Source organism: Nicotiana tabacum, chromosome 24 (genome assembly GCF_000715075.1).
Source record: "Nicotiana tabacum cultivar K326 chromosome 24, ASM71507v2, whole genome shotgun sequence".
Classification (NCBI taxonomy): domain Eukaryota; kingdom Viridiplantae; phylum Streptophyta; class Magnoliopsida; order Solanales; family Solanaceae; genus Nicotiana; species Nicotiana tabacum.
Genome location: NC_134103.1, coordinates 12,926,700 through 12,948,135, shown reverse-complemented (window position 1 = coordinate 12,948,135; position 21,436 = coordinate 12,926,700). Strand labels below are relative to the sequence as shown.

Sequence of the window (21,436 nt, the reverse complement as noted above, 5' to 3'; positions counted from 1 at the left end):
TATATAAAATATCAAAAACCCTTTCACTTCTTCCAGTACTCCATCTCTAAGTTTATTTTTATCCATATATATATTAAATAATCAAAAACCCTTCTTCCACTTCCAGTACTCTATCTATTACTAATTTACTATTAGACATTTAGTTATAATTTACTATTCCAGTTAGTTACTATTAGATAATTTTGATGTCATGTGTTATACCCAGTGTTCTCTTCTATTTCTTCTGATAGTTATAAGTTGTTAATAGGCTCATCCCCAGAAATGATTTTACTGGGAAATACGCTGGAATGTAGCTCTATATTTCTTCTATTTAGCTCTCTTCTTAGGTGCCATATTCTATAAATTGGAATGTAGTCTGCTGAGCATATGAATTTTATTTTGAGTCACAACGGTCAGCAAACAATCCGATAAACCGCCCGATAAGAGCTAAATCGATACCAATCCACCCGATATCTTATCGGGTGGCTAGCGGATTAATACATTTAAAAGCCGATAACCGATAAGCCAAACCGTTAAGAGTAAATAACCGCCCAATCCGCCCGATAAGCAGCCCTACTCACGACAGGGAAAAACTTCAAAATATGTCTTTTATACAAAACTTAACTGAATGGTCAATTCTGCACCAATCGTTGATGAATTGTAATGCTCACGGCTAGGGGTGTTCATAAAAATCCGAAAAATCAAAAACCAAACCAAACCGACCAAAAAAACCGATATTTTTAGGTTTGGTTTGGTTTTGGTTTTAAATTTTAAAAACCGATCAAATTTGGTTTGGTTTTGGTTTTAATAAAAAAAAAACTGAACCAAACCGACTATAAAAGTAGCTATTTAAATTTATTATTACACCTATATATATGTATATTTTTATATAAAATTTCTAAAATTTTATGGTACATATTAGTCATTTGTATTTTTAGTCTAGTTCTTTGCTATTATAATAATCTAATTCTTTTCCTTCTAGTTTGATTGGTAGTTTTCTTTTATTAAGTACAAGAATTTATTTCATGTTAAAAATAGTCGAGTTTTAATTGAGTACTTAAGTTATTCATCACTATTTGAGTCAATTATCATCAATATATCTTGGTAAATGATAGATTTCTCAAAGAGCAATTGGTTTGATAGCGTTACGTTGAAAATGTACTCGCCGGAATATGCGTTTGGTAGTATATGTCTCATATTTAAGAAAAAACCGACAAATAACCGAAAAAACCGAAAAACCGAATCGATAAAAAACCGACTTAATTGGTTTGGTTTGGTTTCAATATTTGAAAAAATGACTTATTTGGTTTGGTTTCTTTTTAGGGAAAAACCGACCCAAATCGAACCATGCACACCCCTACTCACGGCTATAACCTTAAAACCTAAATACGGAAAAAGGTTAAATATGTCCCTGAAATATTGAAAATACAGTAATTATGTCATTCTTTTGTATTTGGATACAAAATTGCCGTTGCCGTTAATAAAGTTGTTCATTTTTGCCCCTCCCCACTAGTAGACTGACAGACTCCACATCAAGGATAATTTTGTACCCAAATACAAATAGAGGACATAATTGCTCTATTTTCAATAGTTCAGAGGCATATTTGACCATTTTTCGTATAAAATAATATTTCTTTCTGAGTTAAAAAAAAGTCCAAATAAGCCCCTAAACTATTAAATGGTTAAGCAAATAAAACTTATTTCTGCACAAATAAAATTCAGCATGTCCTCCAACATCAAAAACAGAAAATAATTTATAGAATAGATATTTTCTCTATAAAGTATTCCACAAAACTACCATATAATTATAAAAAATATTATCATTATAATAACCTTTTACTATCACTCGATTGAAATTAGGACTTAAAAATGTAGCGGTGAAATTGAAGTTAAGTAATTCCTATTTTTCTTTTTCGCTTATCATCAAATTAAATAAAATGAGTAACAAAACACTATACATTAAGTGATATGAGTAAAATATTAACTTTCAAACAGCACATACAAGGTTATCAGATTTTCGATTTTGAAAAAAGTAAATTTGCTAAGAAATAATTAAACCTAATTTGACTTTCTAACCAAACAATTTTCATGGAACTAAGACCACTTACATGTTAACAAATATTAAGGAAATGTTACTCATTTTATATTTTTCTTTTTCTGTCTAGACAGATGCACACATGACACAATCACAAATAACCTACAATTTCAGTCTGTGATTTTCACTTCTATAACTTAAATTCTTATTTAGTTTGAACCACACTTTTTATCCACCATTTTCATAAACTCGCTTTGTTTTCTTTATTTTAGTTTACTTTAGTTTTTCTTTTAATATAACGTTCTTCGAAAAGAAGCTTACTACTATTTTAACACCAGTAACAAAAGTTAATTTTTTTGCACATTCACACTATTAAATCACATAAAAATCAATTAAATAATTGTCTACATGAAACATAGATTGCAATCTAAAGAGAATGGTAAATAATCTATTCAATTTAGTCAAATTACAGGAAAAAGATATTTTACAAATAATATTAACCGCCCATGTATAAGTTAAAATTTTAGAGCATGTTTGGAAAGTCACCTTGGATTTGGATTTGGGTGTAATTACACAGTTTGGCATGTTTGTTTGGCCAAGTAATTACTCGGTCATCATGGAATTGGGTGTAATTGGAGAGGTGTAATTACACTACCCAATTCTCAAAGGAGAGGTGATAATTGGTGGTAATTACACTGTGTAATTACAAAGTTACTTTTTAATTTATTATTTTATTTTAATTTAATTTAATTTCTTTATAACTTTTTATTTCCATTAATTTATTTTTAAAAAAATTTAACTTTACTTTTAAATTTCTTTTTATATTTTAAAATATATTTTTCTTTGTACATTATTTAATTTTTATTTCTCTACATTTACTTATTGTGATTTCATGTAATTGCTCGTATATTTTATTTCTTATTTATTTTATTTTCTTCATTTAGCGTAAATGTGTTATTATTCTAGCTAATTTTTGAAACTACACCTCCTAATATTAGAAACAATGAGCCATTAACAAACTTGGCATATAATAAGTGATGTCATTAAAGTAGAATTTCGCTATTGAATGAGGTTATAAGCTTATTATGTTTCCTAATCTTAAGTTATATTGGAACTTATTTTTATTATGTTAGAATTTGACATATGTTAAACTATTTTTTTTTTCTTGGATTTTGAAATTGTTATATTTATGGTTCCAATTTACTTGTTTTAGTAGTATTGGCTTGCTATTTCACATTGCGTGTTATTCATTTTTAGTCATAATTGATAGATTAGTTTTGTCAAATATTTGAATAATGTTATGACATTATATTTATAAATATTAATTTAATTTATCAAACATGGATTCTATGATATTCTTACAAAATATATGTTTTTAGTTTTTATAATTAATTAAACTGAATATTATTAATTTGGGCACCTCGACAATATTAGTTATAAATATATGATTATTAATTAATGTATATTCAAGAAAAAATATGCATCTTAAATACTAAATTAGTATCATTTATATTTACATAAAAATCATTTATAAGCATACACTTATTCTATAAACTCTTAAGTTTTGATAATTACTTCATTTAAAATTTAATTTAACCGTGTAATTACACTTGTACAACCAAACAGTACGCTTATAATTACACTGTAATTATGTTATGACAAACAAACATGTTATCGTAATTACTAGATTGTGTAATTACTAATTACTACCCTAGTAATTACACCAATACCAATTATTGGGTGATGCAAATGAGAATGGCTTCAGCTTGCGTGGCATGTACACGGAGCTTAAATAGTTGTACCTAGCCATTAGGAGATATATATTAATGGATAGAATGAAAGTTGTTAAGTGAGCAGTTTAGTCCCTATAGGTTTCTTAAAGCAAGTTTGATAAATTATAATTAGGTCCATAGATTTATTCTAGTTCGACACTTATATCCCCTTTCAGAAGTAGTTTTAAATTTTTGTTTTGCAGTGAGTAGTGGAGTCTATATGTAAGTATCATTGAGTTTCAGATGATATATTGAAAACCCTTTTTAGTTTTTGCCCTAATTTTACTTCTTAGCTTCCTTTTCCTTTACTGTTTCATTATTGCCGTAGGCATCAGTGGTATCAGAGCATCTTCTTGGCTCTGTGGAAAACCATGTATGGAGAATCCAATGAGGTTATGGAGATGCTACACAAGATGTCTACATATATTCCTAGCTTCACAGCTCGTCAAGATGAGCTCGAAGCTTTTCAAGTGCAGACATGCAAGAACCATGAAGAAGTTGTCAACGACTTGAGATAAGTGCTTAATAAGGTTATACATGGCACCAGAAGACCTGAACGCGGCAAGGACACAGATCCACGAGGAGGTGAGTTGTATTCTCCTAGTGATCTTCCCCTCAGTATAGGAGAAATGGCAACTTCCAACTCCATGGGAGGTACTTGCTCAGTTTCAGCAAGTGTTTCACTTCCTAGCAGTACTCCAACCTCAAACCTTGTACCCCCTGCTCGAAATACTGTTGTGGGAGTAAATTAGACTTCTCCTGGACCTTCGACTCAAACACAACTGAACCCTAGCTTACAAAATTCCAACACAACAATGAGAACCCAGCCTGCTATGTTAGGCACACAAGGACCTTACTCCCATCAACCCAGAACTCTACCAGCTCCCTCTTATCTTACTCCTGAAGCTAACAGAAATTATTATACTCAACCTTATCAGCATTTTAACACCCCAATCGAGTTCAATATCCTTACAACCCCTATAATCAACCATCACACTACCCTTTAGCCTACCAAGTATCCAACACATATGTAACCCCGCCTATATACCACCAAGTTCCTTATGAGTCACTCCCTAACCTATCCCAAAACATACCTAGAAACAACTCATGGCAAGCTGCCACTCATCCACCAAATACTTCCCTGCCAACACTTCCATTTACTAAGTATGCTAAGGTTGAATTTCCAAGGTTCAATGGTGAGGACTTGAGGACATGGCTGTATAAAGTGGATCAATTCTACTCTGAGGAAGATATTATTACACAACAGAAGCTGAAATTAGTGTCTATGCACTTTGAGGGTGATGCCCTACAGTGTCATTTTGGGTACATGAGAAGCAGAGGTCAAATGCTCCTTCCTACGTGGGATGAATACATTTGGGCATTATATGACAGCCTTGGTGCATAATACACAGATCCCATGACTGAAATAATGAATGTTAAGCATACAGGAACATTGAAAGAGTACTAAGAAGCATTCAATAGTGTGATGACTAGGTTGGATATATCAATAGGGCATGCCATTAGTATCTTTCTCAACAACCTTAAACCAGAGCTGAGCAATAATGTCAGAGTGGGGAACCCAAGCACCTTGCCCCATGCTTACTACTTGGCTAAGTTACAAGAAGCCAACTTTGCAGCTCAAACCAGAGCCATCAGGAATTTAAGCTCAGGATCTTCTATGAGTAGAGGATCAAGTGGACTCCATTCTAACAATTGGCAAAAGAGATGGCTCTTCAGGTTTCAAGAAACCTCCTGCTGCCAGAATGGATCCCAACAGAAGGAGGAGATTGACCTCTGCTGAGATGGATGAGAAGAGGGCAAGAGGTTTATGATTCTTTTGTGATGAGAAGTTTACTCCTCGCCATAAATGCAAGGCCAAGAGACATATCTATTCATTGGAGTTGGCGCCTATAGAGGAAGTGGAGGAGAAAGAAGCAGATGAGGAAGAGGACTTGGAAGTAGCAGAAGTCAATGAAGAAGTGGTGGAAGATACAACTGAGAATTATGCCATATCATTGCAAGCACTCAATGGCACACCCGAATACCAAACACCCAGGCTTAGGGGGTTTACTGAGCAGAAGCCATTAGAGATTTTCATTGATTGTGGATCCACCCATAACTTAATTGATGAAGATGCCCGTTTGAGGACGAACGTTTATTTTAGAGGTGGAGAATGTGATAACCCAAAATGTCATCTTTAAATTTAATAATTAATTATGTGATCTAAGCACTATTTACCATTACTCGACTTGAGTGTGCAGTCCGTAAAAAATTTTCGGAAAGTTTTCAGGTGAAAAATGAATTAAAATATGAATTAGAGCTTTAAAACTCAACTGAGTTGACTTTGGTCAACATTTTTAGCAAACAGACCCGGGTCAGTATTTTGACAATTTTTGTAGGTCTGTATCGTGATTTGGGACTTAGGCGTATGCCCGGAATCAAATTCCGAGGTCCTTAGCCCGAGATATGAAATTTTGATAAAAAATTAAAAGTTTAAGTTTAAATAGTGATCGGATGTCAAATTATGTGCAAACGATCCCGGAATAGAATTTTGATGATTCCAACAGCTCCGTATGGTGATTTTAGACTTAGGAGCGTGATCAGAATTTTATTTGGAAGTTCGTAGTAGAATTAGGCTTGAAATGCCGAAAGTTGAATTTTTGGGAAGTTTGACCGAGGGGTTGACTTTTTGATATCGGGGTCGAAATCTGATTCTGAAAATTTTTATAGCTCAGTTATGTCATTTATGACTTGTGTGCAAAATTTGAAGTCATTCCGAATTGATTTGATGTGTTTCGACACAAGATATAGAATTTGAAAGTTCAAAGTTCATTGATTTTGATTTGAGGTGCGATTCGTCGTTTTGATGTTGTTTGATGTAGTTTGAAGCCTCGACTAAGTTCGTATGGTATTTTGGGACATGTTGGAATAATTGGTTAAGGTCCCGAGGGTCTCCGGTGGATTTCGGAAGGTAAACGGAATGGATTTCGGACAAAGTGCTGGAAATTTCTGTTTGCAGAAATTTCTGTTGCAGAAATTTCGTGCGTGGAGCCAAGTTTGGAAGCTTATATCTCGCAATGCATAAGGAATCAGAAAATGTGCAAAACATGAAAGTTGTAGTCGTTGGATTATAGGTTCCAGAAAGTTAAACTATGCATTATTTGGACATTTGTACAGAAAGTTATGATGGATTGAATGAAAGCTAGTAGAGCAGTTTAGCCAGAAATTTCGCCAAAAATTCTGATGCATGCAGCCGACTTTGGGACCTTATATCTCGCAATGCATAAGGAATCGGAATAATTACAAAACATAAAAGTTGTAGTCGGTGAATTCTAGTTTCCAGAAAGTTAAACCAGTTATCATTTGGACATTTGTACATTAAGTTATGATCAATTGAAGTAAGACTGGTAGAGTTGTTTCTGGTGAACTTTTAGTGACGAAAAATGGACTTTTAGTGATGGATTGACATAAACTTAAGGACCAAAAATGGTCATTTCATTCATTTCGTTTTGGATTTTTGGAGCACGGTTCTTGGGCAATTTTTGGGCAATTTTCAAGGGAAAACATTGGGGTAAGTGTTCCTTATCCTATATTGATTATATTTCATGATTCCATACTCAATTATATCATGAATCCGTGAATTTATGGAAGAAAAATCAAGATTTTTGCAAAATCTTCCAAAAACGAAAATTTAAGATTTGGAGGTCGAGTTGTTATCGGATTTTGGTAAAATTGGTATGGGTGGACTCGTAATTGAATGGGTTATCGGATTTTATAAGTTTCGCCGGATTCCGAGATGTGGGCCCCACGGGCAAATTTTGAGCTAATTTCGGATTTTAATGAAAATGTAATATTTTCTTATGAAAGTGATTACTATAATTTTTGTTGACCGTGTCGAATTAATTATGACTAGATACGAGTCGATCGGAGTCGGAAAATCGAGGAAAAAGCATAATACTTGGTTAAATTGGAGCAAGTCGAGGTAAGTGACTTGTCTAACCTTGTGTGGGGGAAATTTCTCCTAGGATTGGTATTGATGTGATTATTGAAATGTGTTGAAAGTCGTGTGCACGAGGTGACGAGTGTGTACACGGGTTAAATTGCGAAAGATTATATTTTTAAATTGTGTAGATCACTGTTGCGCATTTATTAAATTATTTTATCTTGTTATATTCTTCATCATTGATGTGAGATATATACTTCAAATTTGTTTGATCTTTTCTTACTAATTGTTTTACCTGTTTAGTTGAAACTTGGTTTCTTTTATTCTGTGCATTATTTGAAGGTTGATTTTCTTTAAATTAAATATTATTAATATGAAGTATTTGACATTTTTAAACTTGATATTGAAGCAACGTAGTAAAGATTTTGAAATATTATTTTCCTAAATTATTTACTCCTGAATATTTTTATACTCATTGTGAGGGAGCCGTGAGCTCTTTATTGTGGAAGAATATTATTGATGAATTATTTTGACATGAGCTGTGAGCTCTTTATTGTGGCAAACTATTATTGATGATTTATTTTGGCATGAGCCGTGAGCTCTTTATTGTGGCAAACTATTATTGATGATTTATTTTGGCATGAGCCGTGAGCTCTTTATTGTGAAAAAATATTGTTGTTGAATTATTTTGGCAAGTTAAATTATTTGAGCACTTGAGGTGCAAATTGTGATATTGATACGCATGCGGTGGTATAAGGTCTGGGTGTTGAAACGCATGCGATGAGATAAGGGTGACTTGATACGCGTGGCTAGTAGGGGAACTACTAGAAGTCATGCGGTGTGATAAGGGTGGCTAAAACGCGGGATGCTATTTCGGAAAAAATCTTTTCTTTAAATAAATTGTGAAGGCTCCCGCGGTGATATAAGAAAATGAGATATTGTGAATTTATTTATGATTTGGGACTACGAGGCGGTACCTCGGGAGTGCCCTTGTTGATATTGATTTATGGCCGTAGTTGCCTTTGATTATTATTGTGATTTTCATAAAGTTGAAGGAAATTCTGTTTTGATTTCCACGAGATATTATTTGCAATTATTTGGTGTCATTAAATGTGACATACTATTTGATTCATTTTCAATGTCATTTTATTTTACTACATTGATAAACATTTTACCATGCCATTATTATATTCCAGTAGGGCCTCACCTGACCTCGTCACTACTCTACCGAGGTTAGGCTTGGCACTTACTGGGTACCGCTGTGGTATACTCATACTACGCTTCTGCACATCTTTTTGTGCAGATCCAGGTACATTTTACCAGCCTAGACGTCATTGAGTTACCTGCGCACGGAGACTTCGAGGTATATCTGCCAGCGTCCGCAGACTCCGAAGTCCCCTTCTATTATTTTATGTTGCTTCCTTATATTTTATCTAGACCTTGACATATAGAGACATTAAGAATAAATTCTTAGAAGCTTGTGACTTATTTCTACCGGGTTTTGGGAGTTGAAATTGTTTGAATTGTAGTTTATTTATTTCAGATATTTATTATTATTCCGCATTGATAGACTTACCTAGTCTTAGAGACTAGGTGCCATCACGACATCCTACGGAGGGAATTTGGGGTCGTGACATTAGTGCAAGTAGCTAATGGTAGAGAGTTACCTACAAAGAAAATTTGTAAAGGATTTTAGTGGCTCATGCAAGGTGCAGTGTTCCAAGGTGACTTCCTGGTCTTCCCTATTGGCAACAATGACATTGTACTGGGCATTCAGTGGTTGTATCCATTGGAAGACATCAAGTTCAATTTCAAAAAGCTAATAATGGAGTTTGAACATGAGGGCAAATTACTGACTCTACAAGGAATCTAACCTAAACTCAAGGCTGTTCAGTCCAAGGCTTTGGGGAAGGTTAATAGAAATGAATCAATGTTCTTTATGGTAAAGGTTATAGGTGCCAAGGAAGAAGAATCAAATGTTGAAGGAGTTGAAAACATTCAAGAACCAAGGACAATCACCGAGGGCCTGAAGCAATATGACATGGTGTTTGGAGAACCAACTCAACTGCCCCCCTTTAGAGGTGTGTTTGATCATCACATACCTTTATTGGAGGGTACTTCTCCAACCAATACCAGGCCTTATAGGTACTCCCCTGTACAGAAAGATGTTATAGAGAAATTGGTACAAGAGATGTTAGGACAAGGGATAATACAACATAGTTCAAGCCCCTATGCATCACCTATGGTCTTAGTAAGAAAGAAGGATGGGACATAGAGGATGTGTGTAGATTATAGATCCTTGAACAAAATGACTGTCAAGGACAAATTTCCTATCCCTATTATTGAGGAGTAGTTGGATGAATTATGTGGTTCTCAGATATACTCTAAAATAGACCTCAGGGCAGGATACCATCAAATCAGAATGGCACCTAAAGATGTGGCCAAAACTGCCTTTAAAACACATTCTGGGCATTATGAATACCCGGTTATGCCTTTTGGGCTGACCAATGCTCCTTCAAGCTTTCAAGGACTAATGAATCACATCTTTCAAGCATGTTTGAGAAAGTTCATTCTTGTGTTCTTTGATGACATTTTAATCTACAGTAAGAGCTTAGAGGAACATGTACATCATCTTAAGATTGCCTTTGATCTGTTGATGCAACATCAGTTATTAGCAAAGAAGAGCAAATGTGTGTTTGGGGCAAAAAGAGTTGAGTATTTGGGGCACTACATATCTTCACAAGGAGTGTCAGCTGATCCTAGAAAGGTGGAGGCTGTGAAGAATTGGCCTGAACCAAAAACTGTTACCCAACTTAGGGGATTTCTGGGATTAGCTGGGTATTACAGGAGGTTTATATAAGGGTATGGCAACATTAGTAAACCTCTTACTGATCTTCTAAAAAAAAGATAGTTTTTGCTGGACTAAGAAGGCTGAGGAACCCTTTGACAAGCTGAAACTAGCCTTAACTTCAGCATCTGTTCTAGCCCTGCCCAACTTCTCTTTAACCTTTGTGGTTGAAACGGATGCCTGCAATGTAAGTATTGGAGTTGTGTTAATGCAACAAGGCCAACCAATTGCCTACCTCAATAAAGGGTTATCCACTCAGCACCAGTCCCTATTAGTTTATGATAAAGAGCTATTAGCTTTGGTCATGGCAGTAAACAAATAGTCTCAGTATCTGACAGTGAAGCCTTTCATTGTTAAAACAGACCAAAAGGCTCTTAAGTACTTGCTAGAACAGAAGTTACACACAGGCAATCAGTTGAAGTGGATAACCAAATTGATGCAATATGCCTTTGAGATTAAATACAAAAAAGGTAAGGAAAACAAGGCTGCAGATGCACTCTCCAGACTTCCACTAATTGAGTTGTCATCCATGACACTCTCAACTGTGAAAACTGACATGTTAGAAGCTATTATGAAAAGTTGGGAGTTAGATGATGAACTAAAGGCAGCAATCCAGGTCCTCAAGAATAAGGGTTCCAATGATATAGGGTACACCTTCATACATGAGCAACTAAGAAAGAATGGTAAGTTAGTGATAGGGCCTGACCCACAAATAAGGAAGAAGATCCTACAGTTGTGGCACAATTCTACTATTGGGGGGCATTCAGGAATGGATAATACTTACAGAAGGATATCTTCTTTGTTCTATTGGAAGGGAATGAAAGAGGAAATTCAAGACCTTGTGAAGAGTTGTGATACATGTCAGAGGCACAAGTATGACAATGCCCCTTACCCAGGATTGCTACAACCTCTGAAAATACATGTTGCAACCTGGAGTAGCATAATTATGGACTTCATAGAAGGGCTACCCAAGTCTCAAGGGAAATCAGTTATTTGGGTAATAGTGGATAGGCTCACAAAGTATGCTCATTTTATAGGGTTATCTCATCCTTATTCTGCCAATGAATTGGCCAAGTTTTTCATGAAGTGGGTTTATAAGTTGCATGGGCTGCCAGAAGATATTATAAGTGATAGAGATCCTATCTTTACAAGCAAGCTCTGGCAAGAATTGTTTGCCATATTAGGAGTGAGTCTTAATACTTCCACAGCTTACCGCCCTCAAACAGATGGTCAAACTGAGGTAGTTAACAGGTGTGTGGAGACTTATTTGAGATGCTTTTGCTCAGACTCTCAAAAAGATTGGATGCACTACCTAGGAGCAGCTGAGTGGTGGTACAATACCACATTTCATTCTGCCATCCAGTGTACACCATATGAAGCCTTATACGGTCAACCTCCTCCCTTGCACTTGCCTTATGCTGCTGGAGATTCAAGCATGGAGGAAGTAGATAGAAGCTTACCCACGAGAAAGTTCAAGGTACAACTTCTTAAATACCACCTTAAGAGGGCTCAACAGAGGATGGAGAACCAAGCAAACAAGCATAGGTCAGACAAACAATTCAAAGAAGGTGACTGGGTGTATGTTAAGATTCAACCATATAGGCAAATCACCATGTCAGGAGAGCAATTCTCTAAGCTTTCAGCTAGGTATTACGGGCCCTATAAACTCTCCCTTCCTCCGCAACTATTGCTACATCCTACCTTTCATGTTTCCCAACTCAAGAAATGCCATGAATTACCAGAAACAACCTCACATCCCCCTATAATTGAATTGTCCAGCCCTTACTGTCCCCAACCACACAAAATCTAAAAGAGGCGTATGATCCAAAAGGGAAACAAGGTTGTGGCGCAGGTTCCAGTACAATGGGACCAACTGCCACCTGATCGAGCTACATGGGAGGACTATTCAGCCTTGAAGACTCGCTTTCCCCTTTTCCTTCCTTGAGGACAAGAAAGCTTTCAAGGGAGGGAACTGATGCAAACAAGAATGGCTTCAGCTTGCGTGGCATGTACAAGGAGCTTAAATAGTTGTACCTAGCCATTAAGAGTTAGTTATTAATGGATAGAATGAAAGTTGTTAAGTGAGCAGTTTAGTCCCTCTAAGTTTCTAAAAGCAAGTTTAATAAATTGTAATTAGGTCCATAGATTTATTCTAATCCGACACTTATAGTCCCTGTGAGAAGTAGTTTTAAGTTTTTGTTTTGTAGTGAGTAGTGGAGTCTATATGTAAGTATCATTGAGCTTCAGATGATATATTGAAAACCCTTTTTAGTTTTTGCCCTAATTTTACTTCTTAGCTTCCTTTCCTTTTCCTTTACTGTTTCATTGCTGCCGTAGGCATCATTGGGTAGCTTTCTAAACAGACCCTTAAGGAACGTTTTCAGACACGAGCAGTAAGAATCATTCCAAAAGGAACACGTTTACAGAATTTGTGAGCCTTAAGCTATAAAACAAAAAACTCTCGATTTTGGTCCAATAATAAGAACACAACGTGTCAAATTCTGCTGCAACCAAAAGCCTAAATTTTAAGGCAAAAAGGTAGAGAAACAGACCCTATTATTCACCATGCTTTGAACCGGACGCTAATGATTTAAGGAATTTTTCGATTATGAAAAACATTTAAGGAGAATGACGCATTTTATATTGCCACCGCTAATGATTTAAGGAATTTTTCGATTGTGAAAAACATTTAAGAAGGAGAATGATGCATTTTATATTGCCACCTTTGTGCTCGTATAATGGTTTGTGTTTACAATGTGAGACCATAGTAAATGGTAATGCAAGAGGGGGGAAACCAACCAAATCTTACTAATTCTATAACTGATTATTCATTCCAAAATTTCTTCAATACAATTTCCATTTTCTCCCCTATAACATTCTTGTACCCCCTCCAAAAAACCAAAAATGCTCTAATCTTCTGGAAGTTCCTGATGACATGCCAGAAAGAATGCCTAAACAAGAATGACAACACTTTAAATCACTCCCAATAATCGTTGCTCTCGGTCCTTACTTCTGATGGCTCGACGACTTGTGCCTCTGAGACTTCAGCAGAGCCTGCATCTGATTCTGTTGAAGTATCTGCTGGTGTTTCTGTCTCGTCTTCCTCGGATCTGCCCCATTTTCCTCCAAGTGCCATTGCCATCATCTCATAGATCTTGTTACCCAACTCAGTTGGACTATCAGGCTGTTTCCCATTTCCAATGTTAAAAATTCATGTATTCAGTAGAAATAACTTACTTATCCTTGTTCTATTAAAGAAAAAAGTATGTTCCACAGTACTTACAGTAAATCCACTGGAGATCAATGCTGTGTCATACAATAGTTCTACAGCTCGCTTGGCATCAGAACTGTCGGGTGCATTCTTGCATGCAGCCTGCAAGAAGTTCCACAAAATCATCGGTTGATAAATACGTAGGGTTCTTAGTCAAATTTTACTGTATTTTTCTTCTTTTTCTTTTTTTAATAAGTTACTGTTTTTTCTTTTAACAATGGGGGGCAAAACAGTTCTTATTAGCAATGCACAGTAATCATTGTACGTTTGATCATTCTACTTCATTTATTATTTTAAAAAATAAAAAAAAATCTTATGAACTTAAAAGGTTAATATTCTTAAACGAATTAATAGAATTAGATGAGTGAAACTTCACGACACTATCTCAGAACTATCTTCCCTAGAGCATCAAGTGATCATCATAGTTCAGATGATCAGAATTAACATTCCAACATGTTACCAAATTTGTGTATGTAAAATTGTTTCCATATAAACTTTCTGTTTCAATTTTGTTTTTTAATTTCTAATAGAAAATATTACTAAATGATAAGCTCAATATATTTTATCATTAATGAGTTCTTACAACTTCAGATACCTTTTTTTTTTATTTCACAACACTTGTTCTCAGAGTCCAAACCAAGAAACTAGCCTATGCAACTCCAGCAGGGCAAACTTACATTTAGGTCTTTGACGATCGGATGATCAGGATTAACCTCCAATATTCTTCTCCCTCTCATAAACTCAAGGGTTGAAGTGTCTCCCAATGTTTGTGCTCTCATCAACCTATTTCATACACAAAGGGAAACAAAGATCTTCAGCACATAGTCTTGCAATTTCTAAAATTAAATGAACTGACAAAGAATAGAAAAAGAAGATAGAAATCATAACCCACAGACCTTTCCATGTTGGCAGACCAACCGAACTTTCCAGATACAAGCACACACGGTGATGAGCTTAAACGCTTCGAAACTTGTACCTTCGCCACCTTATCACCCAATTGTTGCTTTATCCAATCACATAAAAGATTGTACTCTTGCTTGGTTTCCCTTTCTTTCACCTCATCGTCATCATCTGAATCAATGACGGGGATTAAAATATGTTAACACTCTGGAAAGAGGTCAAACTTCAATGACCATTTCATTTCTATTTCTCCAATAACCCTTCTGTTGTTTATTTGCGTGTTTACAGAGTGGGAAATACAAATTAAAAGAAAAGGCAGAAAATATAGAAAAGAAAGAATTTCTATACTGAATTCCCAGTCAATGTGAGAAAAATTGAGCTTACCAAGCTCTAGGTCCTCTTTGCTTATGTCAACGAACTTCTTTTCCTTGTATGTTTGTAGATTCTGGATAGCCACCTCATCTATTGGTTCGACAAGGTACAACACCTATATCACACTCACAGCAACACAAGCAAATGTCAGAAGAGTGTACAAAGAGAGGGTATTCTAGTGAGAACTTAAGCCAGATAAGGTGATTCTACGACACAGCTTCCCCCTTAAATGCATGTTTTTGTCTTCCATTGGACATCCTACTACGACATGTCATGCAGATTAAGATAAGAGTTGAAATTATGTGTTGTTTTAGTACCATATAGGGAGAATGTACTGGCCACAGGTTCTTTTTTGCTCTATCTAGAAATAGATTGACAAGTTCAAAAGCAGGACTCGTGCAACTTCTTGTGATATACACATATACACCTCCGTTTTTGTTCCATTTTTGGGGGGATGAAGTACATACCTCAATACCTTTCTGAACCAACTTCTCCAAGAAAGGAGCAGTTCTGGCACTCTGTAAGCTATCAGTAGCCAAATAGTAAATAGCCTTCTGGTTTTCGCCCATGTTCTCAACATAGTCATCTAAGCTTATCAACTCCTCTTCGCTCTTGGAAGAGAAAAATCTCAGTAATGGGGTTATTCGTTTGTGATTACCAGTGTCTTCAATACATCCCAATTTTACAAATTTACCAAAGTTCTCCCAGAATTTCTTGTAATCCTGTAACAAAATAGCAGCGCTCTTACAGAATTCAAAGAAAATTATTTTTTGATAAGGAACCAAAGGAAACTACAAAGGTAAAGAAAGCTTTGATGACATTTTACCTCCTTGTTCTCACTTTCAGAGAGATCCTGAATCATGTCGAATGCTTTTCTCACTAGTCTCTTTCTCATTATCCGAACCTGGGATGAAATAACATAAACGTGTCTTAATCTAAGAAAAGAAAATTTTCCTTTTCAATCAAACTGCAAAGGGCAGCTTGAGTAATTGACCATATTGCAAACTGCGCAACAAGGATACAATTGAGATATAAAATGTAATTCATTGAAGCACGAAAGTTTGTTCTTACAATTCGGCTCTCTTGCAGAATTTCTCGTGAAACGTTAAGAGGAAGGTCATCTGAGTCCACCACTCCTTTAACAAAGCTCAGGTACCTCGGAAACTGAAAAATGCACAGAAATTAGCATCAACTGATAAAAGCCACTAGATTGCACCCTAATTGGCAACCAAAGGCACTCAAAAGTCAATTTAGAACAGCACAATCTCTTCTTCAACCACTAAACACACATCATTCTTTTATTCTGCAGTACACTTGTTGAACGTGATTCGAAAACCTCACTTCTCTTCACGTGCATATTAATGTCAAATAGGTAGCTCAAAGAATGAGAGACTATGAGTTCGTTTAGTCGATTGTTCGTCCCTGATGACCGTCTTACAAATGGGCCTCAGTACGACCGCTACTGCAGATATATACTTTGCAGGGGATAGAAAAGCAGAACTTAGAAACCACAACACAGCCGTCCAAACACCAGACAGAAGGGGTTCATGTGACAACCTCCTTCACACGAAGCAACATGTTCTCAGGCAGTTGGTGCAGAAGTACAAAACAAACAGGATCTGAGAATCAGTTGCCTAATTGCCCTTGTATGTGCCTAAAATTTTGTGCTGATTTGAACCCACAAAGTACAAAAACTAGTGACTCATAAAACTAGTAACTCATTTGATAAAGCAACAATGTCTAATAGAAAACAGGAAAGACAACAAAACTAAAAGACCAACTAATCATTATTATCAGGAAAATGAAAAAACTGCTTATTGTTGATTATTTGGCTTGTTCCATTAGTTTGACATTTTACCAGTTATTATAATCAAATTTAAGTTCTTGATATGGCCTGGTGAAGCAAACCAATGAATAACACACAAGTTGAAGTGACATCAGAAGCTTATTCTAAAGAGTTCCACACAAATAATATAGCAGGACCATTTGACCATCCAGAGCAATGCCGATAATGGAGGGTCATATAAAGAAACACAACTACCATGTATGAGAAACTACATAATGAAACAAGAAATACATATTAATTCTCATGACATCTCCTTTACAATTTGCAAATAGAGCTAAACGTAGAACTCACCAACTCTCCATCAAAATCATCAGAAATAAAGACACGCTTCACATGCAAGCGTATGTTCTTAGTCTTGGGATTTATGACATCTTCATTGTTAAGAGGAGCCATTCCAGGTATATACAGGACACTTCTAAACTCCACCTCACCCTGCACAAATTGACAAATTGTAATATCAAAATTAAAATACCAGTTTTAAAACCCGACAAAATGACAAGTCATCAATCCAATATGAGAAGTGAATACCTCTGTAGTGAAGTGAGTGTAGGTAAGTGGATCCAAGAACTCATTAAAAGTTTTCTTGTAGAATTCCTGGTACTGTTCTTTCTCGACTTCTTTTGGATTCCGCATCTACAATTTATTATTATGAGGAAAAAAGGATTTTCCTAGTTAGAATAACCATTAAAACATATATCACGCATCAAAATAGGAATACAACATCAAGAACACACAGGCTTCTCATTGTAGCCAATAACTCACCCATATAGGTTTTGTCTCATTTGTCAACTCCCAATCCCAGTACTTCTCAGTTTTGGTCTTCTTTGTCTTTTTCTTTTCTTCCTGTCATTATAAAAGAAAAAGGAAACAAGAACCCCATTGCCATCAATAAACTGAGAGGTATAGACACACACTGAAGATAATACACTGTAAGCAAATAAGTCTGAAACCATCACCTCTGTTTTTTCTTCTCCTTCCTTTGGTTCTTCCTCTTCCTCTACCTGTCGAAATTTACCATTGAAAATTAGGACCATAAGGATAGGTGAATAGAAACTAGCATTGGATAACGAGTTGAAACCCCCTCACATCCCCTAATATTAATAACAATAATAATATTAATAACAACAAGAACAACAACAACAACAAAGTTATCACATGAAAATGCAAATCAGACATACTCATCTTAATCATAACACAAGCAGTACCACAACCTCTAACTTTTTTTATAAGAAGTATATTGTATAAAAGATGCAAGTGTATCAATTTTCTAAGCACCAACTGGCCCCCGCTATCTGCCCCTGGCAATGGTTTTTCGAACGTGAAAACTTCTAAAGGTCTCAAAATTAGAAATTTATCTGATCCCCCTTCACATCATCAAAATAAGTGCTGAGGTAGCTTTGCTAATAAGAGTAGTAGTATGGATGATCTTTTCATAAGGTTATAGAAAGAGGGCATTAAATATCTAAAGCTCTGGAAAATATATTCATGAACAGGAAAGTACCCATTAGCTGAAACCACAAACAATTTCTCAAACACCAAGAAAATAGATGAGATAAGGTTAAAACAGCTTTAGAACATACAAGAAACTTACCTCAATTGTTCTTGATTTCTCCTGCCATGTGTAAATTGGAAAAGAAATAAACTGTGAATAATTCTTCACCAAATCCTGGATCTTCTTGGGCTCCGAGTACTCATATTTGTCATCGTCCTACAAAAGATGATAGCCTATCAGAATGCATCCACAATAGGAAACAAAACTGTTCTCAATGCTCTCTACTGATCCTTCTTAATACAGGGAAGAAAATATATCACAATGCTATGATGGTCTTACAATTCTCAACCCATTATCATGCAGAGAAGACATCAGATGACATGGTCAGTGATGAATATTATGAATTTATCTTTACTTTGTTATAATGGTCTATAGTTGAATAAAATTAGGAGATGAATCTAAATAAAATATCGACACTAGCACATGCCAAACCCGGGGGGTTCAGGAGCAAAGACACCAAGAGAAAGGCGCAGAAGTACTGCAGTACCCTCAAATAAAGTGTAATTTGTGTTCCTCGAGATAGAAGGTTTTCAGGATTAGTTTCCTCTCTGATGACATATGAGCTACTGTCAGCCACCGACTCCCAAACATACTGTTTATCTGACCTTGGGCTCTTTGTGGATACTACGACCTGATTGTACAAAAAGATCAAAAGATAACAAAATCAGTGGAAATGCAGAGGCTATTTTTTGAAAAAAACATATAGAATGAACAGCTACCTTTTGAGCAACCAGAAATGCAGAATAGAAACCAACACCAAACTGACCAATCAATCCATTGTCAGCTCCAAGATCTTTGTTTTCCTACAAAAGGAGAACGGCATAATTCTTAGAGACAATGACTTCAAATCACAAATTAACAACCAACGTCAGAGACCTTGTGAAGTTACTCCACTACATGAAGATACCCTATAGTACCTTAAGTGCCTTTAAGAATTTTGAGGTACCACTTTGGGCAATAGTCCCGAGACAGTCTATGAGCTCCTCCTTAGTCATTCCAATACCAGTATCTCTGCATTATCAATTAATTAGTCCTTTTTCAAAGGAAAACATTAATGCAGCTAAATAATAAGCCACATACGTTATGGTAATAGTCCCATTGTCTGGATCAGGCTTGATGCGAATCTCTAGCTCACCAGAATCCCCAAGTAAAGAAGGCTCCGTCAAACTCAGAAACCTCAACTTATCGAGAGCATCACTAGCATTACTGTCCAAAAGAAGAAGCCAAAGTCAGCAATAGCACATAAAAGGACAAGAGGAAAATTTTAAAAACAATTACAAAGCATCCTAAAGACTTGCTAGTGCATTGGAAAAAAAAAAAGAACCCTATGAATAAAAAAAGAAACAATCTTTTGGTAATGGCGAGAGTCAGATAACAACAGCAAGTAAGAAAATAAGACACTTAATCTATGACAAATAGATGGCTTTTGACACAAACATGCATCATGATGTCAATGCCGACTACAAGCAGTAACTTTTAATGCATAACGTTACACGATCAACAATTGTTGATTTTATCAAGAAAACAATGAAGTAGTATTCAAACGTTTCGCCACTTGGGAAAAGAAAAGAAGGAGAGAGATGTCCTCACCTCACAAGCTCTCGCAAGAAAACCTCCTTGTGACTATAAAGACTGTGAACAATCAAGTCTAATAGGCGACTGACCTGCAAAAAACAATATTCTAAGTTTTAACATCTGAATAAAAGAGTTAGAGAAACAATTATGGACAAAGGACTTTAAGCTAAATTATATTGGGAATTCATGAACTCCTAAAATTAACTAAAGATTAAATCTTTAATATGTTGGAAACCACAACATTTCATAGATTGATTTCCTTATTGCTAAAAAGGACCATCTAAATTCTAACTGCCAATTCCTCTTCATTCAACTATACTACAATAACAAACTGGCTGGAAATGACATTATGCATGCATCCATTCAATGTTTTGAAAATTCATGATATTAGAAAACAACAACTACTACTACTACTACTATGTCTCGGTCCCAAACAATCCCGAACAAAATTGGGGTCGGCTAAATCATCACGGACCACGTTACTCCATTCAAACTTATCTCATGCCAATATTATGCGAATACAAAATTCATAACATTATAACTAGCCAAAATTCATGTATAATCCAAATCCACCCAATACAACTAAAAACTGAAAAATACAAACTAAAACTTAAACTTTACTCAAGAAAATAAAAACCCCACCTCAGCCTGATACTCACGAGTCTCTCCAGGACTTTCAGAAGCTTCTTTTTCAGCTACAGCAGAAGCCTCACATCTAACCACTACTCTACTGTCCCTCTTTTCTTGTAATTTCCACTTCAACCCAGATTGTAAAAATCCATTCTTTATGTTATTTTTAGGCAAAAAAGTATTTTTAAGACAGACCCTATTGATATTACCACTCCCCAATACAATAGAAGGGGAATAAGGCACTGACGCCATAGAAGCAGAGGTCAAACTCCTGCTAACTACCGGGGCCATTAGCTAAACCTATTTGGTGTTTCTATTGAGTTTTTCAGTGTGTGTTTTGTGTGTTTGTGTGTGTGTGGATAAAGGGTGTGAAGATGGGGCAAGAATTCTTGAGGGTTTGTGTAAAAACCCTGTAAGTGTGAAGAAGGGGGTTTAAGGGGAAAAAAGAGGAATGTTCTAGAACTGGAAATATAATTGGGGGGGTTAGTTTGGAAGTTTGTGTGTGGGGAATTATAAGGTGAGGATGCTGCCATGTCAGCAATTACAATATCCTGTTATGTTAATTTTAATTATTTGTATCGAAAATATAATTAAAATTATTGTTACTGCTTTGTGCTATGATTTATTTTATTTTATTTTTTAATTATTTTTCGTGAGTCGAGTATATGTCAAAAACAACCATTCTATCTTTTAGGTGGGGTAAAATCTGCGTA

General features: G+C 35.6%; 1 protein-coding gene across 1 annotated transcript; it reads right to left on the bottom strand.

The window, feature by feature from the left end:
• Positions 1-13,367: 13,367 nt before the first annotated feature.
• LOC107784815 (heat shock protein 90-5, chloroplastic) lies at positions 13,368-21,204 on the bottom strand. The gene is made up of 19 exons (XM_016605998.2): positions 20,736-21,204; positions 20,109-20,182; positions 19,599-19,724; positions 19,436-19,529; positions 19,238-19,321; positions 19,006-19,149; positions 18,558-18,674; positions 17,923-17,967; positions 17,729-17,809; positions 17,495-17,599; positions 17,258-17,398; positions 16,192-16,284; positions 15,947-16,024; positions 15,588-15,842; positions 15,133-15,235; positions 14,745-14,919; positions 14,526-14,631; positions 13,861-13,950; positions 13,368-13,761 (listed from the first exon to the last, which is right to left on the bottom strand). Exons 1-19 carry the CDS (start codon positions 21,012-21,014, stop codon positions 13,555-13,557), a joined length of 2,397 nt encoding a protein of 798 aa, XP_016461484.1. The 5' UTR covers positions 21,015-21,204; the 3' UTR covers positions 13,368-13,554.
• Between the last annotated feature and the right edge of the window lie 232 nt (positions 21,205-21,436).

Excerpts from the sequence above, each read along its gene's own strand:
- LOC107784815 (XM_016605998.2), bottom strand. The coding sequence starts at position 21,014 with ATGGCCCCGGTAGTTAGCAGGAGTTTGACCTCTGCTTCTATGGCGTCA. Across the intron at positions 20,183-20,735 it reads CTCGTGAGTATCAGGCTGAG|GTCAGTCGCCTATTAGACTT; the intron begins GTGGGGTTTTTA and ends TGTTTTTTGCAG. Across the intron at positions 16,285-17,257 it reads ATGATTTTGATGGAGAGTTG|TTTCCGAGGTACCTGAGCTT; the intron begins GTGAGTTCTACG and ends TGCATTTTTCAG.